We start from the raw sequence: 24,866 nt of genomic DNA on the forward strand, positions 1-24,866 counted from the left end.
AGATGGATCTGGCATATCTTACTCTGCTCTCTCTTGTGTCTTTCCTCTGGTCTGCCTGCATTTTAATTTAAATTTTCATTTTTATTTATTTTTAAATTATTTATCTGTATATTTACTCTTTCTTTATTTGAAAGGAGGAGAGAGGAAGAGAGGGAGAGAAAGAATCTCCAAATGAATCTGCTGGCTCACTGGCAACCAGGGCTGAGACATTGAAGCCAGAAGCCAAGAGTTCAATCTAAATATTGACAAGAGTCGCAGGGACCCAACTACTTGAGACATCACTCAAACCTTGGCACTCCCATATGGGACATTGGTATCCCAAGAGGCCTATCAACTGTTAACACCAATGTTTTTCCCAACTTCAATTTTTTTAAACTTTTATTTAATAAATATAAATTTCCAAAGTACAGCTTTTGGATTACAACGGCTCCCCCAGCCCATAACTTCCCTCTCACCCACCACCCTCCTATCTCCCGCTCCCTCTCCCATCCCATTCACATCAAGATTCATTTTCAATTATCTTTATATACAAAAGATCAATTTAGTATATACTAAGTAAAGATTTCAACAGTTTGCACCCAAACAGAAACACAAAGTGTAAAGTACTGTTTGAGTACTAGTTATAGCATTAATTCACATTGTACAACACACTAAGGACAGAGATCCTACATGGGGAGTAAGTGCACAGTGACTCCTGCTGTTAACTTAACAATTGACACTCTTGTTTATGGCATCAGTAATCGCCCTAGGCTCTTGTCATGAATTGCCAAGGCTATGGAAGCCTTTTAAGTTCACCAACTCTGATCTTATTTAGACAAGGTCCTAGAAAGGCACCTCCTTCTTTGATGGTTTGTTCATTCCACTGGGTTCTCACTCACAGAGATCTTTCATTTAGGTGTGTGCGTGGTTGTTGTTTTTTTTTTTTTTTTTTTTTTTTTTTTTTTGCCAGAGTGTCTTGGCTTTCCATGCCTAAAATACTCTCATGGGTTCTTCAGCCATATCCGAATGCCTTAAGGGCATATTCTGAGGCCAGAGTGCTGTTTAGGACATCTGCCCTTCTATGAGTCTGCTGTGTATCCCGCTTCCCATGTTGGATCGTTCTCTCCTTTTCAATTCTATCAGTTAGTATTAGCAGACACTAGTCTTGTTTGTGTGATCCCTTCGACTCTTAGACCTATCAGTGTGATCAATTGTGGACTGAAATTGATCACTTGGACTAGTGAGATGGCATTGGTACATGCCACCTTGATGGGATTTTATTGGAATCCCCTGGTACGTTTCTAACTCTACCATTTGGGGCAAGTCCGATTGAGCATGTCCCAAATTGTACATCTCCTCCCTCTCTTATTCCCACTCTTATATTTAACAGGGATCACTTTTCAGTAAAATTTAAACACCTAAGAATAATTGTGTGTTAATTACAGAGTTCAACCAATAGTATTAAGTAGAGCAAAAAAAAAAATACTAAAAGGGATAAAGTATTAAGTTGTTCATCAACAGTCAAGACAAGGGCTGATCAAGTCACTGTTTCTCATAGTGTCCATTTCACTTCAACAGGTTTCCTTTTTGTGCTCGGTTAGTTGTCGCTGATCAGGGAGAACATATGATATTTGTCCCTTTGGGACTGGCTTACTTCACTCAGCATGATGTTTTCCAGATTCCTCCATTTTGTTGCAAATGACTGGATTTCATTATTTTTTACTGCTGTATAGTATTCTATAGAGTACATATCCCATAATTTCTTTATCCAGTCTTCTGTTGATGGGCATTTGGGTTGATTTCAGGTCTTAGCTGTTGTGAATTGAGCTGCAATAAACATTGAGGTGCAGACAGCTCTTTTATTTGCCAATTTAATTTCCTTTGGGTAAATTCCAAGGAGTGGGATGGCTGGGTTGAATGGTAGGGCTATGTTCAGGTTTCTGAGGAATCTCCAAACTGACTTCCATAGTGGCTTTAGCGGTTTGCATTCCCACCAACAGTGGGTTAGTGTCCCCTTTTCCCTACATCCTCACCAGCGTCTGTTGTTGGTAGATCTTTGTATGTAAACCATTCTAACCGGGTGAGGTGAAACCTCATTGTGTTTTTGATTTGCATTTCCCTGATGGCTCGTTATCCTGAACATTTTTTCATGTGTCTGTTCGCCATTTGGATTTCTTCTTTTGAAAAATGTCTATTGAGGTCCTTGGCCCATCTCTTAAGTGGGTTGTTTGTTTTGATGTTGTGGAGTTTATTGATCTCTTTGTAGATTCTGGTTATTAATCTTTTATCAGTTGCATAGTTTGCGAACATTTTTTCCCATTCTGTTGGTTGCCTCTTCACTTTCCTGACTGTATCTTTTGAAGTACAGAAACTTCTCAATTTGATGCAATCCCAATAGTTGATTTTTGCTTTGACTGCCTGTGCCTCCAGAGTCTTTTCCAATAAGTCTTTGCCTGTGTCCGTATCTTGCAGGGTTTCTCCAATGTTCTCTAATAATGGTAGATTATTATTATTATAATGTGCGTTATATATATTATTATATAATGTGCATATCATTATTATTATGGTATATTATGATGCTGTGGGTCATAGATTTAGATCTTTAATCCATGTTGAGTGGATTTTTGTGTCAGGTGTGAGGTAGGGGTCTTGCTTCATGGTTTTGCATGTGGAAATCCAGTTTTCCCAGCACCATTTATTGAATAGACTGTCCTTACGGATTGGTTTTAGATTCCTGATCAAATATAAGTTGGCTGTAGATATTTGGATTGATTTCTGGTGTTTCTATTCTGTTCCATTGGTCTATCTGTCTCCAACTTCAATTTTTAACACAATAGTAAAAGTGATTCTTCAAAATGCAAGTCAGAAACACTACTTTCTTCTCAAGACCCTTTGTTTTCTTATCTAACTAAACATTAAAGGCAAAGTCTACTGAGGACTACAAGGTCCAGTACTCATATAGTTTGGTGCCCTGTCATTCTAGGCACTCTGATCTTTTTGTAATTTCTCAGATACTTTCCACATACTGTTGACTCAGGACCTTTGTATTATTTTCTATGCCAGGGATACTTTTCTCACTTATATCTGAACAACATGTATTATTCTCATATTACCCTGCTACTGAGGTCCTGGATCTCTGCCACTACTATTCTATGTTGTTTCCTTTTTCTCCATAGCACGTAGTATTATCTAATATACTGCAGACTTGTTTGTTTATAGTTTTTCTCTGCTGGATAATGTGACCATGTGAAGCTAAAGATATTTTCTGTTGTGTTTGTTGCTGTGTATGACTGGTACACAGTGAATGTACATTAGATATCTGTTGAATGACTGCACAAATGAGCAAATAAGGAAGGTTGTATGAAAAGCACTGAGCTTAAGGGTGTGCCAGTTTCAAAGTTAAGGAGATCTGTATTGAGGTGAAGGCCATCCAGGTTCACTGTCTAGTAATTTATCAGAATGGATGAAATGTACAATTCCAAAAGGGTTGGATGAAAAGGAAAGGATAATGGTCAGGGCTGGCACAGTGTGTAGAAGGCTAAGCCTCGGCCAGCAATGCTGCCATTCCATATTTTTGTTGGTTTGAGTCCCAGCTACTCCATTCCCAGTACTGCTCCCTAATAATGTGCTTCGGAGGGAAGCAGAGTCCTTGGGCTCCTGCATCCATTGAGATGCTCAGATGATGCTCCTGGCTCCTGGCTCCTCAGCCTGGCCCAGGTCTGGCTGTTGTGACCATTGTGGGCAGTGAACCAGTAGATGGAAGACCTCTCTTTCTCTGTAATTCTGAACTTTAAACAAATAAAGCAAATCTCAAAAAAGAAAAGAAAACTAGTACCAAGCCTGCCATGATAATCCTTACACACATAAATTTGGTATTTCCCCCCCACATTTTATGGCCAGGAAATTAGACACAGAAGAATTAAATAAATGGCCTGAGACCACATAGCAAAATGAAAGAGGGGGAATTTGAACTGAGTTCTGACTGACTTCAAAGAATATCCACTTACCCACTGTCTACTGCTCCCGCTGATCTGAGTACTCTGTCAGCAGAGACCAGACAGAATTTAACAGAGTTTAGACATGACGGTCAGGGACTCTGAGAGGGTATGGCTGTTGAAGGTAGAAGCTGGGAAAAAGCCTCTTGGAGTCTTGCTATGGAGAGACCTCTGTATGTCCAGGACAAGCAGTGGCTGCTTGGTTGCAACACAGAGTCTCAGTTCTTGCCCCAGACATTTTGAGTCACATACTGCAGGTTAATCTCTGCAGATCCCCAGGGATTCATGTGCATATTTTAGCATACTGTGGAAGACAGTGTGGAGATACCTCAGCAGTCTGAATATAGACCTGCCATATGATCCAGCCATCTCAATCCTGGGAATTTACTCAAACCAAAAGATATTGGCACATGAATGAGTTATCTGTACCCCCATGTTCATTGGCAGCACAATTCACAATAGTTAAGATATGGAATCAACCCAGATGTCCATCAACTGTTGACTGGATAAAGAAATTGTGCTGTTTATACACTATGGAGTATTACTCAGCTGTAAAAAAAAAAAAATGAAATCCTGTCTTTTGCAACAAGGTGGGCACAACTGGAAACCATTTTATTTAGTGAAATAACCTAGTCCCCCAAAGACAGATATCATGTTTTCCCTGATCCAAGGTAACTAATAGAGTACTTAAAATGTAATGTATCGGGAGTGAAGTGGACAGTGTTACAGCCCTTGTATCTTCCATTGAGATACAGTTGTTTTTCCTTCTTCTTCTTCATACTATTTGTTGAATTATTTTAGTTAGTATAGGTTTAACTTTATGACCATTAAGTAAACTGAAAATAGGTCTTTGTAAAAATTAAGAATGGGAATGTGAGAAGGAGGAGGAAGAAGGATTGAAGTGCGGGGGAGGGGAGGTAGGGTGGTAAGTATCACTATGTTCCTAAATCTGTATATATGAAACACATGAAAATTGTGTAATTTAAATAAAATTTTAAAAAAGAATGTGGAGGCATGATAGGCAATAGGTATACGTGCTCTCTATTCCAACTGGTGTTATGGAATGGGGTGTTTAATATGGGAGATGCTTAGCAAAAGAGAGCCCCTTTTGTGCTGCGTTTTATGTAAGAAATTTTACTTTTCCTAAAAATGCTCCAAACGAATCTGTTTAGTTAAAATTCCTTCAATGTTAAAATAGAACAGATGACTGGTTCATCATATATGAATTTATTACAGCATTCATGATCAGGTCAATAGAAATGCCTGGTTAGTTCTTAGCTATTTAAGGGCAGACCATATCTAACTTCAAACTTTTTAAAAAATGCAGTCCAATTTGGAGTTGGTAATGATGCCATTCATGCCTATTGCTACTCTGTGAACACAAATTTCCTTATTGATTCATTAACCATGTCTTTCTGTAGACAGTGGGTGATAAGTAGAGATTTGTGTTAACGCTTAACATTATTGTTTCTCTTATCTGTATCTCTGCTTCTCCCTCCCTCCCTCTTCTACTCCTTTCTCTCTCACTAATAGGTGATTTGGGACAGCAAGTATTGACAAGGAAAAGTGTGCAGTTTCATGATCCTTTTGTGTGTATGTGTGTGATCTCTTTGGAGACAATGTCCTGGCGTACAGAGCTGAACCTGGTCCCTTCCCAGAAGACGCTTGCCTGCTTTTATTGTTCAGAGCTGAGGCAGGAAGATTAGGCACGGCATTCTCAAATCAGATTAGGCCACACTAGGTATTACGTGGTCATGAGAGGGATCAGGTGCCATCTGGGGAAGGAAGTCCTGACACACATTCAAGTCTCACTATGATTAAGCAAAGCAGGAGAGTGCTGGGTATGCAGAAGCATAAAATGATTGCTCTCTGCTTCTCTTATTGTCCTGTGTTATGCTGAGTGGCCAAATTGCTTATACATAGGGTCTTTGTCATTAGAATTATACTGATGCAGTATTAAGTGGGGATGCTTTTTTTTTTTTTTAAAAGGTCTTTTTCTTTTTTAATGACTACCCTGAGCAAATATTGACTCAGATTTACATATTAAAGAATGATAAGTTGCCAAACTATTTCATTTGTGGCAACATAACTTTTTCCATTTAACAAATAAAAGAGGATTTAAGGCTTTCTGGGAGAGAAATGCTTGTTAATCAGTGAAGTATTTTCTCCAGAGAATGAAACTAAGCAAGATAACTACGTATAGAAAGATTTCAGAACTGCATAGCATGCTGGGAACTTGTTTATTTATGGTTGTGGTCCCTTTAAGATGAGTTCTGTCTGATGATTAGCATCACCTGGGATTAAATTAATTGGCTATAGTCAATCCCTGGGTGGACATACTAAGAATAAATCCAAAGACATTAGTTTCTTCGCACGGAATGAGCAGTTTACATATACACTGACATTTATGTAAACCATGAAAACAAACATCTTTTCATTTATAAGCGAAGTTTCAAGTTCTGGTAAGTACAAAACTATTGAAATTTTTTTTTTGAAAATAATGTTTTGCTAGCTATATTTTGTTTTCTATTTTACATGTAGATTACTTCTCTGTGTGCTATATTTAACAAGTAGGAGAAGAATAAATGTTACCATTATCTTTTACCCAAGTATGCCAGCAATCCTCACAGTATGCTGATATTGAAGTGGGGGGGAGGGTACTTCAGTATCAGGAAATCAAGTGATTCTCATTTACTCAAATATGACTAAGTTTATTTTTTCTGATTATAAAAGAACTATATATTCATTATAGAAAACCATGCCATACATTAAAGAAGGAAGCTACTTATAATTCAACAGAGCTGTTGAACACCAGTGAATAATTTGTATATTTTCTGAATCTCCCTCCCTCAACCCACCCAACAAAATAAAATCTGTGAAATCTCCTTTATGTTTTAACATAAAATAATTTTTCTTACAACGCCAATTCTCTGAGTTGCATTAAGAATGAACTTTCTGAATTTATCAATTTTCAATTTTGTGTTTCACTTCATTCTTTCTGAATTGTCTAAATTCCTACTACATGGTAGAAAATTAAATTTGAAATGTGGTCAGTGAAATACACTTGTGTTGTGTAAATCTTTCACCCATTTTGTCAAGTGCGGGGCGGGGGGGGGGAGGTACAGCCACTTGGTAGTGGCAATTATTTAGCTCTGAGCAGCCAGACTTAACCGCACAGATGAGCACGTCCATGGCCGAGTCTAGAGAACCAAAGGATCTTAAAAATCTGCTTTACCTTAAAAAGCAATGAAGGCAGGCATGATAGCTCCACAGTCTAACTGTAAGCAATGCAGAAGCTCTTCAGAGAACAGGGGAAGATATTTGCAGCAAGCTGTCATTGGAGCAGGTTTTAATATAAGTTGGGTTGCAGGCAAACAGATTTTTAAAAATCAGCTTTCTTGCCACCTCTGTGGAAGTCAGTGGTGAGGAAATTATAAGGCTTTAAGATTCTAGTTGCTGGGGCAGGTGCTGTGGTATAGCAGGTAAGGCTGCCACTTGCAGTGTTGGCATCCCATCTGGGTGCCGGTTCATGTCCCAGCTACTCCACTTCCAATCCAGCTCCCTGCTAATGTGTTTGGGAGAGCAGCAGAGGAAGTCCCAAGTGCTTAGGCCCCTGCACCTACATGGGCGACCCAGAGGAAGCTCATGACTTTGGATCAGCCCAGTTCTGGGCCATTGCAGCCATTTAGGGAGTGAACCAGCAGATGGAAGACCTTTCTCTCTCTGACTCTGCCTTTCTATAACTTTACCTTTCAAATAAATAAATACATATTAAAAAAAGGTTCTAGTTTCTTTTTTCTGCTTCCATTTCTCCTTCAGCCCAAAACTCTAGTATTAGGCTTAAGAACATATTCTAATGTCAGGCAGTCTAATATTCTAGAAGAATTAAAGAATTTGAGGCTGCTTAGTTTGTTCCATAGGTAACCCATAAGTATATTATTGTCTTATCTCAACTACAAAGGGCATAAACCTTATTATGAAAGGTGTGTGTAAATAAACATTGCTTAATTTCCATCCCAATTCTGATTTGTTTTTAAAATTGATTAAGAGAGGAAGACAAACTTTTGGAGGGCTGATTGCTCTATTCTACCAAAGGCGACAGTCTACTGTCAGGATTTTGTTCGCAGACACTGTCTCTGCCTACTTCCCGGGTGGCATCACCACCATTCTGCCTGTAGCATCTCAGCTTTTCTCTGGAAACCATTCTGTCTTCCCACCCCTGCCTCCAACTTCCGAGCTGTGTTAGACATCTCTCCTTCATAGTCTCTTGGTACCCTAAGTTTTCCTCAAGTGTGCTACTGAATTACTCTGTGACTTTTCCATGTACTCTATAAGTGATGCATGATAAAATAAGGGCAAAAGCTGACCTACCACCTTTTGAAGGAATCTGGTTTGCACCCTCTTTCCCAATGATGACACTGTGCATGGAACTAACACAGATCATTTTATCCAACAGTGCTACCAATTCTGCATCATGTTCTGTGTTTCACACACAGTGCCAACTTGTCATAGGCTCTTTTTATTATTTTACAGATTTATTTATTTATTTGAAAGTCACAGAGAGAGAAGGAGAAGCAGAGAGAGAGAGAGAGAGAGAAAGAGAGAGAGAGAGAGAGATCTTCTATCTGATGGTTCACTCTCCAATTGGCCACAACGGTCAGAGCTGCACTGATCCAAAGCCAGGAGTCACGAGCTTCCTTGGGGTCTTCCCACATGGGTGCAGGGGCCCAAGGACTTGGGCCATCTTCCACTGATTTCCTAGGCCATAGCACAGAGCTGCATTAGAAATGGAGCAGCCGGGACTCAAACTGGCACCCATATGGGATGCTGGCACTGCAGGTGGCAGCTTTACCTGCTATGCCACAGTGTTGGCCCCTTCACAGGCTCTTAATTCTCACTTGCATGTATGCAGAAACTCAACACTCCCTAAAAGTTACCCTAGAAACTTCTAGGAATTGCCAGAGATTCTGTTTCATGTAGCAATGATCATGTGGAGGACTCTGATTTTTGTTTTGGTTTTGCTACAGCCTACTTACCAAGGTGCCTGGCAATCACTTCACTGCAGGTGTATATATATATATATATATATATATATGTAAGTATACTTACATATATATATATACATACATATACATACACATGAATATCACTTCAGTAAAAAATGTGTCCCAGATAAAATTCATGTAAAATGTTATCCAATAAACATGTAATAATCCAACTTTAAAAGTAACTGGAGGTAGACATGTGAAGTCTTTTATTTAAACACTGAAGGAATTTATTCTTATAGTTGATGAGGGCATGGCAACTAAGCGGACTGCCCAAGGTCAGGCCATACTTTATCAGATGAGGATGAGAAGAGGCTGCAGTTTTGCTGACTCTATGACAAAGCTGGATTCCCCAGATCCTGATGCATATGCCTGCTCCATCAGCCTTTATTGTCTTAAGTACCATAATTACTTTATACCTCTGGGGAAGAGAGAAGGAGAGAGAGATTTTCTAGGCTGATCTTCAAATGCTTTCTTCTAAGTTACATATAAATAAGATTTGCAAATGATATGGGAGATAGATGATGAATGTTAAATAATAGTTTGCAAATATTTAAGTAGGTGATTTAAGTCAGGTTTATAGTTGATTTATAATGACAAACAAGCTTCTTCCCCTCTCTATTACACCGATTTCATTCGTTCAGTTTATCTTCAAAGCTGCAGGGGTTTCTTATTCTGTCAAAAGACACTAATAATTACAATAATTTTAAACAACAGAAATTAGACACAAAATGTACAAATGAAAAACAAACCCAGAACCAGATAACCTTTTTGACAATCTATCAGACTCTGGTTTCACCTAGAAACAGAAAAAGAATTTTCCATGCAATGGAAAATCATGCAACTTTATTTTTTTTAAAAAGATTTATTTATTTACTTGAAAGTCAGAGTTACACAGAGAGAGTAGGAGAGGCAGAGAGAGAGATGTCTTCCATCCACTGGTTCACTCCCAGTTGGCTGCAATGGCCAGAGCTGTGCCTATCCGAAGCCAGGACCCAGGAGCCAGGACCCAGGAGCCAGAAGCCTCCTCTGGGTCTCCTGTGAGGGTGCAGGGGCCCAAGGACTTGGGCCATCTTCTACTGCATTTCCAGGCCATAGCAGAGAGCTGGACTGTAGGTGAAGTAGCTGGGACTTGAACCAGTGCCATATGGGATGCCAGCACTGCAGGCAGCGGCTTTGCGCACTATGCTACAGCGCCGGCCCCAACCATGCAACTTTATTTTTATTTTTTTAAGATTTATTTATTTATTTGAAAGTCAGAGTTACACAGAGAGAGGAAAGGCAGAGAGAGAGAAACATCTTCCATCTGATGGTTCACTCCCCAATTGGCCGTAACAGCCGGAGCTGTGCCGATCTGAAGCCAGGGGCCAGGAGCTTCTTCCGGGTCTCCCACGTGGGTGCAGGGGCCCATCTTTTACTGCTTTCTGAGGCCATAGCAGAGAGATGGATTGGAAGTGGAGCAGCCAGGTCTCAAACCGGCACTCTTAGGGATGCTAGCACTTCAGGCCAGGGCGTTAACCCGCTGCATGACAGTACCGGCCCCACCATGCAACTTTTAAACAGATGATCATAGAGGCAACATTTGGACTAGTTGTTAAGATGCCCACAGCCCACATGGGAAAGTCTAGGTTGAAGTCTCACCTTGGCTCCTGACTCTGGCTTCCTGCTAATGCAGACCTTGAGAGTGATGGTTCAAGTAGTTGGGTGCCTTTCACTCACATGAAAGAACTGTATTGGGTTCTCAGTCCTGGCTTTGGCAGTTGTGGGGATCTGGTGACTGAACCAGCAGAGACTGCTCCCTAATTCTCTGTTTCAGCCTCTCCCACCACAAGGTCCAAGAATATGCTTATGAAATTTTGGTCAATATAAGCAAGAGGAAGACGCTGGCATCACTGAGGGGCCAAGAACAAGTAAAGTTCACCTTATTTCCTTGTTTCATTGCAGCATCAACTTAGAAGATAAAAACTATGAAATAGATAGTATGTCTCTGCCCATGAAAAAAATAAAATAGTTGATGTATCAGAAAAAAAATTTAAAAGAAGATGATCATGACACATTACTAAGTGAAAAAGCAGTCTGTAAAACACATGGACCATGACATTGATTTATGTGTGTGTACATGTGTGTGTCTCTCTGTGTGTGTTATACAAATGGAGAAAGGTCCCAAAAGGGTTGATGGTTGTTAGCACTGGATGATGTAGCTATGGATAATATTTGTGTTTTTATACAGTACTAAAGTTGGTGAGTCTTTAAAATTAACAGGTATTATTGCAATTGTAACAAAAGAGACACAAAAAAGAGAATTTTGTAAACCATCAATTTGTCCTAGCAGTCAAAGTAATCCGTCCAGTAGGTATTGAGGGAGCAGCAGGAGTCACAGGAAAAGATTCTAAACTTCAAATTGTCCTTCGGATGGAACCAAATGAGTTTGACCGAAAGAAAATGAACCTGACATTAACTTCTAGGAAGAATGTATCACACAGATCCTTGAATAAAAGCCATGTTAAAACAGTTCCAGGGTTTTTTTCCCTGCAGATTGGAAAACATGCAGGAAAATCATGTGACACACCACTTACTCTACTTTGGGAAACATTGCACTAAATAAATGTTCTTAGAATGAATGGCAGCACTGTATGGACTGGTAAAAATGGAACAGTCTGGGTACTACTCGCAGTGCGTCCAAGGAAATCCAAGAAGAGCCATTTTTAACAAATCATCTATTTAAAGTTGCATGGTTTTCCATTGCATGGGCGTATATAAAAATTATTTTACTTACCGAGGCCCTTTTTTAGTGTTTTTAGGTTTTCAATTCTTAAATGACAAATATCCTTATTTAACAGCTCCCTATATGTCTTTTAAAATCCCTTAAACTGATCTTTTAAAATTAGCAGGTAAAATGCCTGAATAAAGAAATCAATTAGGGAATAAAGTCATAAGAACATAATAAAACATAGTAATTAGCATACAGTAGCATTATTATGGACTCTATAGTGTTATTATTCTGTAAATGAATGATTTTCTTTCCTCTTTAGGTCTCAGCCTAAATGAGTGACACCCCTTCTACGAGTTTTTCCATGATTCAACCGATTTTGTCTGAAGGTCAAATTCTATCCTCTCGCCATGTAAGTGTCACTCATCCTGTTGTCGCCAAACGGATCAGCTTTTACAAGAGCGGAGACCCCCAGTTTGGTGGGGTCAGGGTGGTGGTCAACCCTCGTTCCTTTAAGACCTTCGATGCTCTGCTTGATAACTTGTCCAGGAAGGTGCCCCTACCTTTCGGGGTGAGGAACATCAGCACCCCTCGTGGAAGGCACTGCATCACGAGCCTGGAGGAACTGGAGGATGGTGAGTCGTACCTGTGTTCCCACGGTAAGAAGGTACAACCGGTCGACCTGGACAAGGCCAGCCGGCGCCCCAAGCCCTGGCTCAGCAGCCGCACTCTCAGCGCGCATGTGCACCACCACCCTGTCATCGCCGCTGCTAGCACGCTCCGCCCTCCACGGAGGCTCATGGTCTTCCGGAATGGGGACCCTGGGACTAGGCGCACGATCGTTCTGAGCAAGAGGGTCACCCAGAGCTTCGAGGGCTTTCTTCAGCACCTGACGGGCGTCATGCGCTTCTCGGTGGTCAAGCTGTACGCCACGGACGGAAGGAAGGTGAGCATTCTGGGTGCTCCTCACTCTGGGTTGGTGTGGGAGGTTACTTAGGCCTGGGGAAGCAAGGCCTCTTCTCTCCTTGAGCGCATGTATGTTTTCCGTTTTGTGACCCAGTGAAATGTGTGTTCTTTCATCACACTCCGACAGGCCATTGGTTACGAGGATTTTTTTCCTTTCCCCCATGCTTCCGCCCCCTTTCTGCCTGCCATGGCCACCGAGTTAGATAATGTTTTGTCTTGGAATCCAGTTTTGACAATACACGGATAATTAAAAAAAAACTTAGTAGAAAATTGAATTAAAATATGTTTATTTTTGTGCATTTTTTAAGCCCATGCGTAGGAGGGGTCTTTAAAAAGTTTATGAAAAATACATATGAAAAACCAATGCATAGATTTCAAGTATCGCCATTATTTTTTGGAGAGGAGTGGGCTAGAGTAGTAGTTTCCTAGTTAGAGAGTGGGTTTTCCAGGGGTCCCTGTTGGGGGTCTACAGCTGACTGCGTGTTCGCCTTCCTGGCCCTGCTGTGTCCACCAAGCATTTGGCTACAGACTGGTAGGAAATAGCGCATACCTTTTAAAATTACTTTGGTTTTGTCAGAAGACCAGCCAGTCTGCCTCGTATGTTGGCTCAGTTATGTTGTGTTCATCATTCTCCACCCTCTGCAGCTAGTATTTCCAGTTGTTTTGTATTCATTGTTGGTATCTAAGAAAATGTTTGGTGCTTATCTCAAGCCAGGGTGTTGTCAAGGTGATTCAGTCAAAATTATAAAATGGCCACACGCAAAAAATAAAACTTGTTTATATGAAGGCCATGACTCTTTGGTTTCTCCTAGGTTCCCAGTCTTCAGGCAGTGATCCTGAGCTCTGGAGCTGTGGTGGCAGCCGGAAGGGAGCCATTTAAACCCGGGAATTATGACACCCAAAAGTACTTGCTTCCTGCTAAATTACCAGGAATTTCTCATCGTGTATACCGAAAGGGAAATGCCAAGTCAGAAAGCAGAAAAAGTAAGTCAATTATAAATATTTAGCCATTACCTTTAAACCTGAGATTTTTGCTCCCACAAGACCACTTTCCTTCACCACAGAAGAGAAAATATGAGAGGATTAAAAATATTCTGAGCTGAAATTGGTTATCCATGTAGTTGGAAGTAGTCATGGAAATTACCTGATATTTTTTTAGACTTTTCCAATTCAATGATATGTCTGTTTAAATTGATGAGGTATGTTTCTTTTCTTTTCTTTTTTTCTTTTCTTCTTTTCTTCCTCCCTTCTCCCCCCTTCTTTCCTTCTGCTGCTTCCCTTTGCCTTTTTCTTCTTCTTAAAGTACTTAATTAAAAAACCAAACTGTCAACATTTTATACTTTGGAAAAGAATTTTATGGAATCTGTGTGATGTCCCTGGTAGTTGGAGTGTGTAGTGTTTATAACTGAGTTCAGTTCAGTGGAATGACTATATTTTTACCTTCTTAAGTAATACCTGTAAAATTCACAGGTTCTTAGAACAAGTTTTTATTTAATAAAAGAAGGTTCATGCAGCCATTTCATGCCAGTTAACAATAATTTAGGTTGTTAATTCCTTTGCATCTGCTGCATGATATGGTATTATCCTTGGGATGGGTGAGGAATATGGCTTCCTAGGTCATGATGCTTTTTGCCAGTATTTCCAGGCAACTTTAGCTGCCAATTATATTTAAATTTTAACTTTCATTCTTTTTAGATATGAGATAATGTACATTTTAAGTAGTATTTATCCTTTTACTTACTGCTAATGTGGTTGAAACTCATCTACTATTTATAGTTGTAATTTAATTATTTCATATGTATACTCAGTAGATAATTATTAATATTCTTGTTTTGTTGGCATTAGGCTGCCAAATATATGTTCTGTACATGATATACACTTTTACCTTGTCCGTTTTACTAAAATGGTTTTATTATTTTATGTCTGACACAGGCTGCTGAATGTTATTTTTGATGACTTGAGGGAATCGGGGGACTTTTACATTTTACTTTAAAAAATTAAGAGATATTTTCATTTGTAAGTTGGGTAAAATTATACCAAAGCTAAGAAAAAGTACCTTGAAGTTTATACTGGGAAATGTTAAGGATGTTTACCTGATGGTAAGCATGAGTAAATAAATCTACAGAGATTACTAATAGTAATTTGATAGAATTTAAGAAGCAGGAGTACCAAAGTTAATTCTAAGGATGCACATTCAGAAGATAACTAATAACAGGACTTATGTCTACCTCTGTTCTCCTTTGTACTGTTCATGTTAAATCAACTTTACTAATTCTACAAAATGAATGCTAAATTAATAAGTGTTACTTACTTAACCCAGTATTATATAAATTATAAAAGTGTTTCTGGTTTAATAAAACTGCAGATGCCTCTCTTTGATATGCACAGATAGGAAAATGATTATTACCATTGTTACTTGCCTTGTTTGAATACATAAGTAATATTTGGTTAGACTCCAATTTTAGTATTGGAAAATAAAATAAAACAAAACAAATACCTCACAAAACCCAGTTTTTTCTCCTATAGAATTCTTTTTTTTTAAAAAAAGATTTATTTATTTATTTGAAAAGCAGAGTTACAGAGGCAGAGAGAGAGAGAGAGACACACAGAGAGAGAGAGAGAGAGAGACAGAGAGAGAGAGAAAGAGGTTTTCCATTGGCCAGTTCACTTCTCAAATGGCTGCAATGGCCAGAGTTTGGCTGATCTGAAGCCAGGAACCAGGAACTTTCTCCCATAGAATTCTTAGCAATTTCTACTTCCCATTAAAATTACCTTATTAATGTTAAATTTTTATGAATCTTCTCATTGAGGTAGGATTACAGGTCTCCAAGAGTGACTTGAAGAAATGATTCGTAACCATTAAATATATAGAGCTAAGAAATAATGTATCAATAACATTTGACTATGAAATACAGAAAATGTGATAGTTTTCATCTCAATTCTTTCTTTTTTTCTTTTCTTTCTTTGCTGCCTCTTCCAATGGATGTTTGTAACTTTTCTAACTTCCACATTATATTTTGATGTGGGAACCTTTTACTCTTCAAATCTTGAAAGTGAGCACACATAAGCCTTCAATCTCAAGATCTCAGATTTACTCTGTTTCTTCGGACAAAACATATAGTAATGATTGTTACTCAGACTGTTCTTTTGCTCCTGAAAATTACTTGGCCTTAGAAAAAAATGATTCTCAGAATTTATCAATATATCCTTCTGAAGATGATGTTGAGAAATCGATTATTTTTAATCAAGATGGTACTATGACAGTTGAGATGAAAGTGCGATTCAAGATAAAAGGGGAGGAGACCTTAAAATGGACAACCACTGTCAGTAGGGCTGATCTTCCTAATAATGACGAAAAGAGTGAGATAAGCAGTTTTCCTGAAAGAAGAGATGATCGATCATCTGGTTTAAAGCTTGCAGCATGCTCATTGTCTGCAGATGTCTCACCTCTAGAGAAAGACAGTAATCAAGAGGGCAGTTTAGCAAAGGAGATCAACACTCAAATGACAGATCAAGGGGCTGAAACTTGCGGTTCTGTTAGTTGGGAGAATGTTGCTATAGACACAGATGTCACCCAAAAAACTCAAGATGAAGTGAAGCATCGGTTTTATAGGCCCCCTACACCTGGACCAAAAAGAATGAGACAAAAGAAATCTGTGATAGGGAGTGTGACCTTAGTATCTGAAACTGAGGTTCAAGAGAAACAGTTTTCCTATAGTGAAGAAAGGGAAAGTGGGGAAAACAAATCTGAATATCACATGTTCACACATTCTTGCAGCAAAATGTCATCAGTATCTAACAAACCAGTACTTGTTCAGATCAATAATAATGAGCAAATGGAGTCATCTGTAGAAAGAAAAAAAGAAAGGAGACTACTCAAGTCAAGTGCTGGTGTTATAGAAATTACAAGTCAGAAGATGTTAGAGATGTCCCATAAAAACGGCTTGCCATTGACCATATCAGAGAATTCAGTTGTGGAGAAAGGTGCAATTGAAAGTGTAATCTCAGGGAACAAAACCGAAATCAAGAACTTCAGAATTTATGATAACACCAGTGATAGGTTCAGTCCTATTTCAGCAGATGCAACTTACTCTTCAAGTAACAACTCTGGAACCGATAAAAGCAGTTCCGAGGCTCCAGCTTCAGTAGGTTCCTCTGCCGTCACCACAAGAATTGACAGGCTAGTTAATGGATTTGCTCAGGGTGGTTTAAAAAAACTTCCAGACAATGGAAAGCAGATTTTGTCATCTTCTGCTAGAAAAAAGAAGAAGAAATCTCAGAAACAAGTGATAAATAACAGCTATCAGAATGAAGAAATTGCAACCAAAGGAATCCTCAATCAGAATCAGAGAATCAACAGAGGAGGTAGAGTTGCACAGCAAGCCTTATTGCAAGGTTCACAGAAACCTCTTAAAGGAAGGATGCTTTGTGAGGAAGACCTCTGTGTAAGTGATATGAGAATTGAACCAAATAATTTTTCTTCCAAAAGTAATCTCAATCCCATAATAACCAAGAATTTTCATAGAAATAGATTAAGTAGTACTCAAAATTCTAAGGTTCAAGGACTTTTAACCAAAAGAAAGTCCAGACCACTAAAGAAAGTAAGCTTAGGAGGACCTAAAAAAAAGGAAACTGGTTATGGAGATAAAATACATTCCTACAATGAATCTAAATATTACAAAAGTACTTTTGAAAACCAAAGTTTATTTCATATACTTAACCTTGAGCAAAAACCCAAAGCTTTTAGTGGCCCACAGTCTCAAGCAGAAATGGCATCTGGGTATTTGAGAGGAATGACAAAGAAGAATTTAGTTTCAAAAGTTAATGATTCACATGTAACTTTAAAAATCCAGAAAAAAACAAAAGGGGATAGATTAAAATCAGGTGCCACTGTAAGTAAACAGCGTACTACAACCAGGGCAAATTCCTTAGTTTCATTGAATAGAGGTGATTTTCCTGAAGATAGTGCCCATTTTTCAGTTCAAAATTATATACAGAGATGGTTGCAGAATGTAAATACATATTCAACTGTAAAACTTAGAAAATCAGCTCCAGTATGCAAAAATGAGAGGAGTGTGGTAAGTTGTTATAATAATGGCTTTCCGGGAAATAATTCTCTTGCAAGTTCTGGAAAAGAAGATTTTGTTGTGGAAAGTGATATGTGTGCAACTAAAAATAATGTTTCTTCACTAGATAATCTATGTAAAGAGGTAGGTCAATCTATTGCTAAAGATAATGGAGAAGAACTTAACAAAGATCTCTTTGAGAGTCAGATTGGATCTCTGAAAGAGTCTTGCTTAGTTTCCCTGCATCAGTGTCATGCTTTTTCACAGCCAACTACTAATGATTGGAGTTCTGAAAGTCAGGTATCAGCTGAGAAGACAGGACCAGAAGTAAGCCTTACTAACCAAGAAATAAACCTAGCTACAAAAGAGCAAGGTGTAGAGGCTGCCATTCAAGTAGATCCTATGGATGTGTCAAAAGACTTCTTATCAGGCCTTGTGCTTCCTCAACTCCAAGCTTCAGTTCCCAGCATTCACAAGTCACAGAATGGAGTTGTTCAAGTGTCGGCTTCACTTGCAGATGTTCCCTTCCCTTCTGCAATATCTAATTCGTCCACTAATCTTCTTCTAGCTTGGCTGATTGTGCTAAACCTAAAGGGAAGTGTGAGTGGCTTCTGTCAAGGTGATGTTCATAAGACTACCAACAGGTCTTCAGAAGCACTTGCACTGTTGGAGGTTTTAAAGCACATTGCTATCACAGAAGAAGCTGATGACTTGAAGGCTGCTGTAGCTAACTTAGTGGAGTCAGCAACAAGTCACATTGGGCTCAGCGAGAAAGAACAAGATATGACTCCAATAGGTCTTTCTGAAAATTGCTCCGTGGCCAACATTCAGAGTGCTGAGTGCGATGAAAAGGAAAAATCACAGAAAATCTCATTTTTGGATGGAGGCTACACTGCAGATGAGGCTTGTGTCTCTGAAGTCTGTGTTTCCCAGGTGACACACTCTCCAAGTGAGGTGTGTACTGTGAATAAGACTTACCCTCCAACAGAGACTGGTCAGCCCTGTGAAACTTTTCCTCTTAGTGATAATTGTGTTGTAGATCAGATCTCCAAAAACAAGGCTTGTTTCCAGGAAGAGCTCTGTTCATCTGTTGGTGCTGTATCTTCCTGCAAGGCTTGTGCTCAGAAGGAGAACCATATTTATGAAATGACTTGTCCAGTTAATGAGTCCTACACTTCTAGCAGAGTGTGCAATACCATGGACTTGTTAAATTCCAAAGAAAACACATATTCAAATAACTTGGAATTAGCTGAAGAATTAGAAAGAGTTGATAAAATTCACAAAGCCTCAAATATTTTGGCAGATCCTGAGTATGAAAATGACTTTGATACATTGGTGTCTCTTCAAAATGTCAGTAATTTAAGCCCCGGTGACCTTTTCCAAAATAAAATTGAGCCAGAAATGGAAAAGAAACATAGTTCTGCACATGAATTTAACAATTTCTCAATAGATAAATCTCAGAATAAAAATGCATATACATCCTTTGATAAGGAAGATTCAAGAACTTCTGATGATCCAGGCTCGATAACCAACAGCATGGCATCTAGTGAAAGAAACAACATTTCAGAATTGGAGTCTTTTGAAGAATTAGATAACCAGGACTCTGTTATCTTTAATGCAAAGGTAAATACAGGAGAGCCATCCACTGAAGAACCAACCCCCAAAGAATTAGAGGCTAGTAAAAATTTGGAATTAATAGACATATCTGGTAGGAATGCTACAGAAGAAAAAAAGAATGGTGTAATTTGTGAGACAATTAGCAGGAGATCAGCGACACCACCATCTTTAGTTTTTTGCTATGATTCTAAGCAAAATACTGAAAAGGAATTCAAAGAGGGAGAAACTAAGATGAGAGTAAAAATGATGGTGAGAAACATGGAAAGTGAAAGTTATTCAGAAGCCTCTCCTGATTTTAAAAAGTGCTTCAAAAGTTCAGTGACTTCTGATTGGTCAGATTATAGACCAGACAGTGAGAGTGAGCAGCCATATAAAACACCTAGTGATGGTCCAAATGACAGTGATGAGATTGCCCAAGAAAAAGAATACAATAGAGGATTTGTTAAAAGGGCAATTGAAAAACTTTATGGTAAATCAGAGATTATTAAACCATCTTTTTTCTCTGGGTCTACACACAGATCTCAGGTTTGCCCTTACAATTCTGTGGAATTTCAGTGTGCTAGGAAAGCAGGTGTTTATGATTCTGAAGTTCAGTCATTTGGCTCTTCTGAACAGGTATGTAATAATTCACCTATGCTGCAGGAATTCCAGGAGGAAAAACAAGACACATGGAATGTTAATGGTGTGAGGGACAGTTATCACATGGGCAACATTGTAGAAAATGGTATAAAACAAAATAATCATAACAGGATCTCTAGAGATACACAGGAGGGAATATTGATTGACAAAGGCAAGTGGCTCCTAAGAGAAAATCATTTGCTAAGGGTGTCATCTGAGAATCCTGGTATGTATGGCAATGCAGACACCACATCTGTAGATACCCTACTTGATAATAACAGCAATGAAGTACCATATTCACATTTTGGAAATTTGATGCCAGGCCCAACCATGGCTGAACTTTCCTCCTCAGAAGTGGAGGAACTGACTCAACCCCTTGAACTGAAATGCAATTACTTCAATATGCCTCATGGTAGTGACTCCGAGCCTTTTGGTGAAGATTTGCTAGAAGTTAAGAAGAAAACTTGTGCCAAGGAGGGCATAACAGTACACCAAGTAGAGAAAAAGGGTAATCCTCAATCAGAAAAAGTATGCACATCTGTCACTCATGCCTTTACACCTGCTGGTAACAAAGTTCACCCTGTATCTCATGATGCTATTAAAAACCAACCATTGCCTGGCAGTACTGTGACTCATAGTACAATTCAGGAAGGTGACTCTTTGGATAAACTCTATTCTCTTTGTGGTCAGCATTGCCCAATACTAACTGTTATTATCCATCCTGTAAATGAAGAACAGCGAGGATTTGCATATCGCAAAGATTCTGATATTGAAAATTCTTGGAGTTTCCAATTATGGATGAAAATGCAGCCATATATACCACAGTCAAACAAAAGCATTTTTCTGGATAAGAACAATAGAGCCAGTATTAGAAAAGAATTTGTCGACAAGGCCATTGTTGATACAGTCAATCAGCTTTATTTCAATAACATGTTTGGCTTGATAGATAGAAGAAGAAAATCAAAAATAATTAAATACTTGGACTTAGAGGAAGAAAGTAATTTAAAGGTACTTCAATCATATTTAAAGATAAGTTTTTTCTTGAATGTCTTATACACATCATTATTAGTTGTTGGTCATATGATTTCAAATACTCAAGATACTAGCAGCTGGGTAAATGAAAACTTTAAAGCGTTTGATGAGAATAACAACTTATTAAATTACAAATTCCAGAGCTCAGGAACAAATCTCAGCCAAGTAGTAAGAGAAAATGTGAATTGTTACTTCTCTGATTTGCTTAATCAAGCCTGCCAGTTAGATATTTATGAAATTGAGGCATCCTTAAATACTAGCAACAGAAATGTGTTAGAAATACTTTATATTTTTGAGAGTGGAAATCTCTTCATTTGGGGAGAGGAAAATCAATTAGATCCAACTGATGTTAAAAGCAATGATGAACAGAATAATCCGTGATTTCAATATTAGCAGTCTGTGTTGATATATTTTTTAAACCCTGTGCTAAGATAAAGCTCATGTGATAGATGTGGATTACCTAATCTCTGTGAATTTCCTCCTACTTACAAATGAGTTTGCCCTAGAAAGCTTACATTTGTATAAGCCAGTTTGATTTTAATTATTCCTCTGTTCTTCATCTTTCCAGTAATTGCAAATTGAATTTCTAGCTTGTTATTTTGGAAGTTACTATGGTTTTCCTCCCTTAAATTCATATGACTTCATATATTTATGATTTGCCTAGAGCATAAAAGTGTGATAAGGACAAGAATTCTATCTTTTTATATATTTTTAAGTTGGTATACAATGTATTGAAGGTATCAGTGAATAAGTGGTATTGATGCAGCCTCAAGCATTTTTTATTTCCTAATTTTAACTATGGGTTTGACAAAAGCTAAAGACTCTACAATAATCTCAGTTTCTTGTGCCAAAGATGTGAGTCCAGTTCCATTAGAATGTTTACTGAGGTTGCAACCATTTCCATGAGAACAATATTCACCATTGTTTTATAATTGGAAAAAAATGCTCCACCACAAAGCTACCTTTCCAATACTTTTCTTAAATGTTATACTGTCTTAAACATTACACAAAACTCAAGAAATTATAAGAAGTAAGATTAGGGAAAAAAATAAGACATGTTTTATGAGGAAAAATTAAAGGAGCTGGAATGATTTAACCTGGAAAAGAAAAAAAATTGACTTTAAAATTCTCTCCACATTGAAGAGGAATTGCTTGCCTAACTTGACAGGTATTTGCATTTACCTGCGTTAACAAAGCATTTAACTGGAAATAAAAACATTTCTGCCAAAAATAATAAATAAATTTGTTAAGACTATGAACCATTAACTGTTCAGAATAATTGTGGTATATTGCCTGGGAGTTAACCAGGATATCTTTGAAGACTGTTTCCACTTAATTGCTATATGATAGTATAGAAACAAGTCTTACAAAAGTTGGACATCCAAATCTCTTATCTAGGACTGACTTAGGGTAGGATGATTAATATTCTTGGAGTAATACATGCAGTTCCTAAAATAACATATTTGGCATTGAAGACCTAAAAGCAAGTGAGTACATGCAGAATAACATTAGTTTCAGTTCAACATGTCTTTTTTTTTTAGAAAATTTTTATTTAATGAGTAGAAATTTCATATGTACAGTTTAGGAATATAGTGGTTCTTCCCCCCATTCCCACCCTCCCACCCCCACTCCTATCCCTCTTTATTAAGATTCATTTTTAATTGACTTTATATACAGAATAAAAACTCTATGCTAAGTAGAGATTTCAACTGTTTGCACCCACACAGACACACAAGGTATAAAGTACAGTTTGAAGACAAGTTTTACCATTAATTCTCATAGTACATCTCATTAAGGACAGAGGTCCAACATGGGGCATAAGTACACATAAGTCTTTAAATACAAAATAATTATGAACTGTTATTTCACAAACTGAAGGCTACTTTTAGCTACTTTTATATTTTTACACATTAAAAGATGCACCCTTCTAATTCAAATTGGGAAGCTAGAATGTTAATGTAAAATTCTGGAATAAGCAGTGAAAAACTAGTGAAATTAAAGGGCCTGTAGTTTTGGAGAAATAATTGGAGGAATAATTAATAATAATTATGTAACTAATAAATCTTTAAAAAATAAGAATTTTTGTGACTGTTATATACCAAGAACTATAGTAGACTTCCAGGTTTATTTTGTAATTTTCCTTATAAAGACACTGTGAATTTAGCTTTGTTATTTCTCCCTTTCCCTTTTGTGATAGGTAATAGAACTTAGGAGCAGAGAGATAAAATACTTTCATCACTTATGTACAATGGATATGTTGGAATTTGAACGTAAGGTGGCTGAACAGGGAAAAGCCACAATGACCACAGCCACAGATACCATTAAAAACCCAGAACAATGTTCCCAAGGGACTGATTGAAATTTTCAGTGGAGACTAGACCAGAACAGAGACTCCACAGAGTGGTGAGGAGAGACAACAGCACATACCTTCAGTCACTCACCACAAATGACTCTTGTATATACATGGCTGGCACCCATGTGGAACTTACCTTCTTACCAGGCACGGTGAAAGGAGGCTGGGCACAACTTCTGGTCCTCACAGACTTTGAGTGTAGTCTGGAGAACTGGCAGGGGACTAAGCAACTACTTTGTTCCACCAGGAGAGACCAGCTTGCTTCTCTCCCCTTCCTCACCAAAGCACCAGACAAAATTTGCTGAGATGGAGTTGCAACCAGTCTCTATACTGAGGCAGCTCATGGTGGGGACAGGAAGCTTGCAGGGCTGTGAGTGGACCGTGTGCACCTGTGACTGTTAGGGTTCTGGGCATAGACCATGGAGCTGATAGGGATGTGGGTTGTGCACCAGCATGGTCTGCAAAAATTCAAGAGATCCCTGCATGCTGATGACATCTCGTGAAGGATTCAGGAAACACACTGTGAAGCAAATCAGTGTTCTGCATGGTGCATGTACCTGGGTGGGTAGGGTGTGCAGTCGCTGTCAGCTCATTCTAGGCTGTGAATTGGTTCAACTTGTCACAGAGAAGGGTTGGGATTGTGAACATACTAGCCAACTCCAACATCCCCTACCCCTACTGATTGTAGCCACAGGTACCATACCATTCCGAACTTGGATGACACTCAGGTCTCTTGCTTCACTCAAAAATAGTGGCCTGAATTCCCTGGGCCCATCCAGCATACTGTACTAGAACTCCAGCACAAGTCTCAGGGACTCCACCAAAGCCAGTCACATTTCCAAAATTAAAGCCTTCAGAGTTCTCAAGATGGTATAGCAATAGGACTATCCTAGTGACATGGGGCAAAATATTTATAAAGGAGAGAAGATACACACCAGAGATAGAGCTTGGGAAAATCGTGACAGAGAAGCCCAGGAGATCAACAGAGACTGGGCAGGTCCATGCTGAAAGAGCAAATAAGAATAGGAAGCAATGGAGTCTCCGACTGGGGAGGTTGGCACCTGCCCCCAGTGGACCAGGTGAGACAGGAAATTGTAGGTCCGTGGAGCTGAAAGTAGCAGTGGGAGGGAGAGCTTCGCAAACTGCTTTTGAAGTTCCCTGTGGGAAAAAAGAGAAGATAGGAACAGAGAAGTCGGGAGCTCCCTTGCTCACCTCCATCCCTTTCCCTCCCCTCTGCAGCCACTGGGGGAAGCCATTTGTTTGTTTTGAACATAAGCAAGGGCCTGCCAATTTTGCCTCCCATGCACATGCTCTTCAATTGCAGGGGCCACCTCACCACACCCCCACCCAGGAATGAGGACTACAATATTTCAGAAGAATTTCTTCCTTACCACATAAGCTGTACAAAAAGAAGTCCTGAATATTGAAAAATTGAGCCTGCTCCATCCACCACTGAGAAGCGAGCTGAGCTCCAGTAGGCAGGGC

At 38.8% G+C, this 24,866-nt stretch overlaps 1 protein-coding gene across 4 annotated transcripts in view; it reads left to right on the top strand.

The window, feature by feature from the left end:
- The first annotated feature begins 5,951 nt into the window (after window positions 1–5,951).
- Window positions 5,952–24,866, top strand: part of RP1 (RP1 axonemal microtubule associated) — a 315,423-nt gene continuing 296,508 nt past the window's right edge. The window contains exons 1-5 of one of the 4 annotated variants that reach the window (XM_070076613.1): window positions 5,996–6,436; window positions 10,836–10,929; window positions 12,052–12,675; window positions 13,508–13,679; window positions 15,750–23,107. In XM_070076613.1, coding sequence (XP_069932714.1) covers window positions 12,064–12,675; window positions 13,508–13,679; window positions 15,750–21,409 — 6,444 coding nt within the window. In that variant the 5' untranslated portion in view covers window positions 5,996–6,436; window positions 10,836–10,929; window positions 12,052–12,063 and the 3' untranslated portion in view covers window positions 21,410–23,107. Of the gene's footprint in view, window positions 6,437–10,835; window positions 10,930–12,051; window positions 12,676–13,507; window positions 13,680–15,749; window positions 23,108–24,866 lie in introns of those variants that run through there. The other 3 variants (XM_051844490.2, XM_070076614.1, XM_017341307.3) reach the window with 3 other exon arrangements.

This window comes from Oryctolagus cuniculus, chromosome 6, assembly GCF_964237555.1.
Source record: "Oryctolagus cuniculus chromosome 6, mOryCun1.1, whole genome shotgun sequence".
Lineage (NCBI taxonomy): Eukaryota > Metazoa > Chordata > Mammalia > Lagomorpha > Leporidae > Oryctolagus > Oryctolagus cuniculus.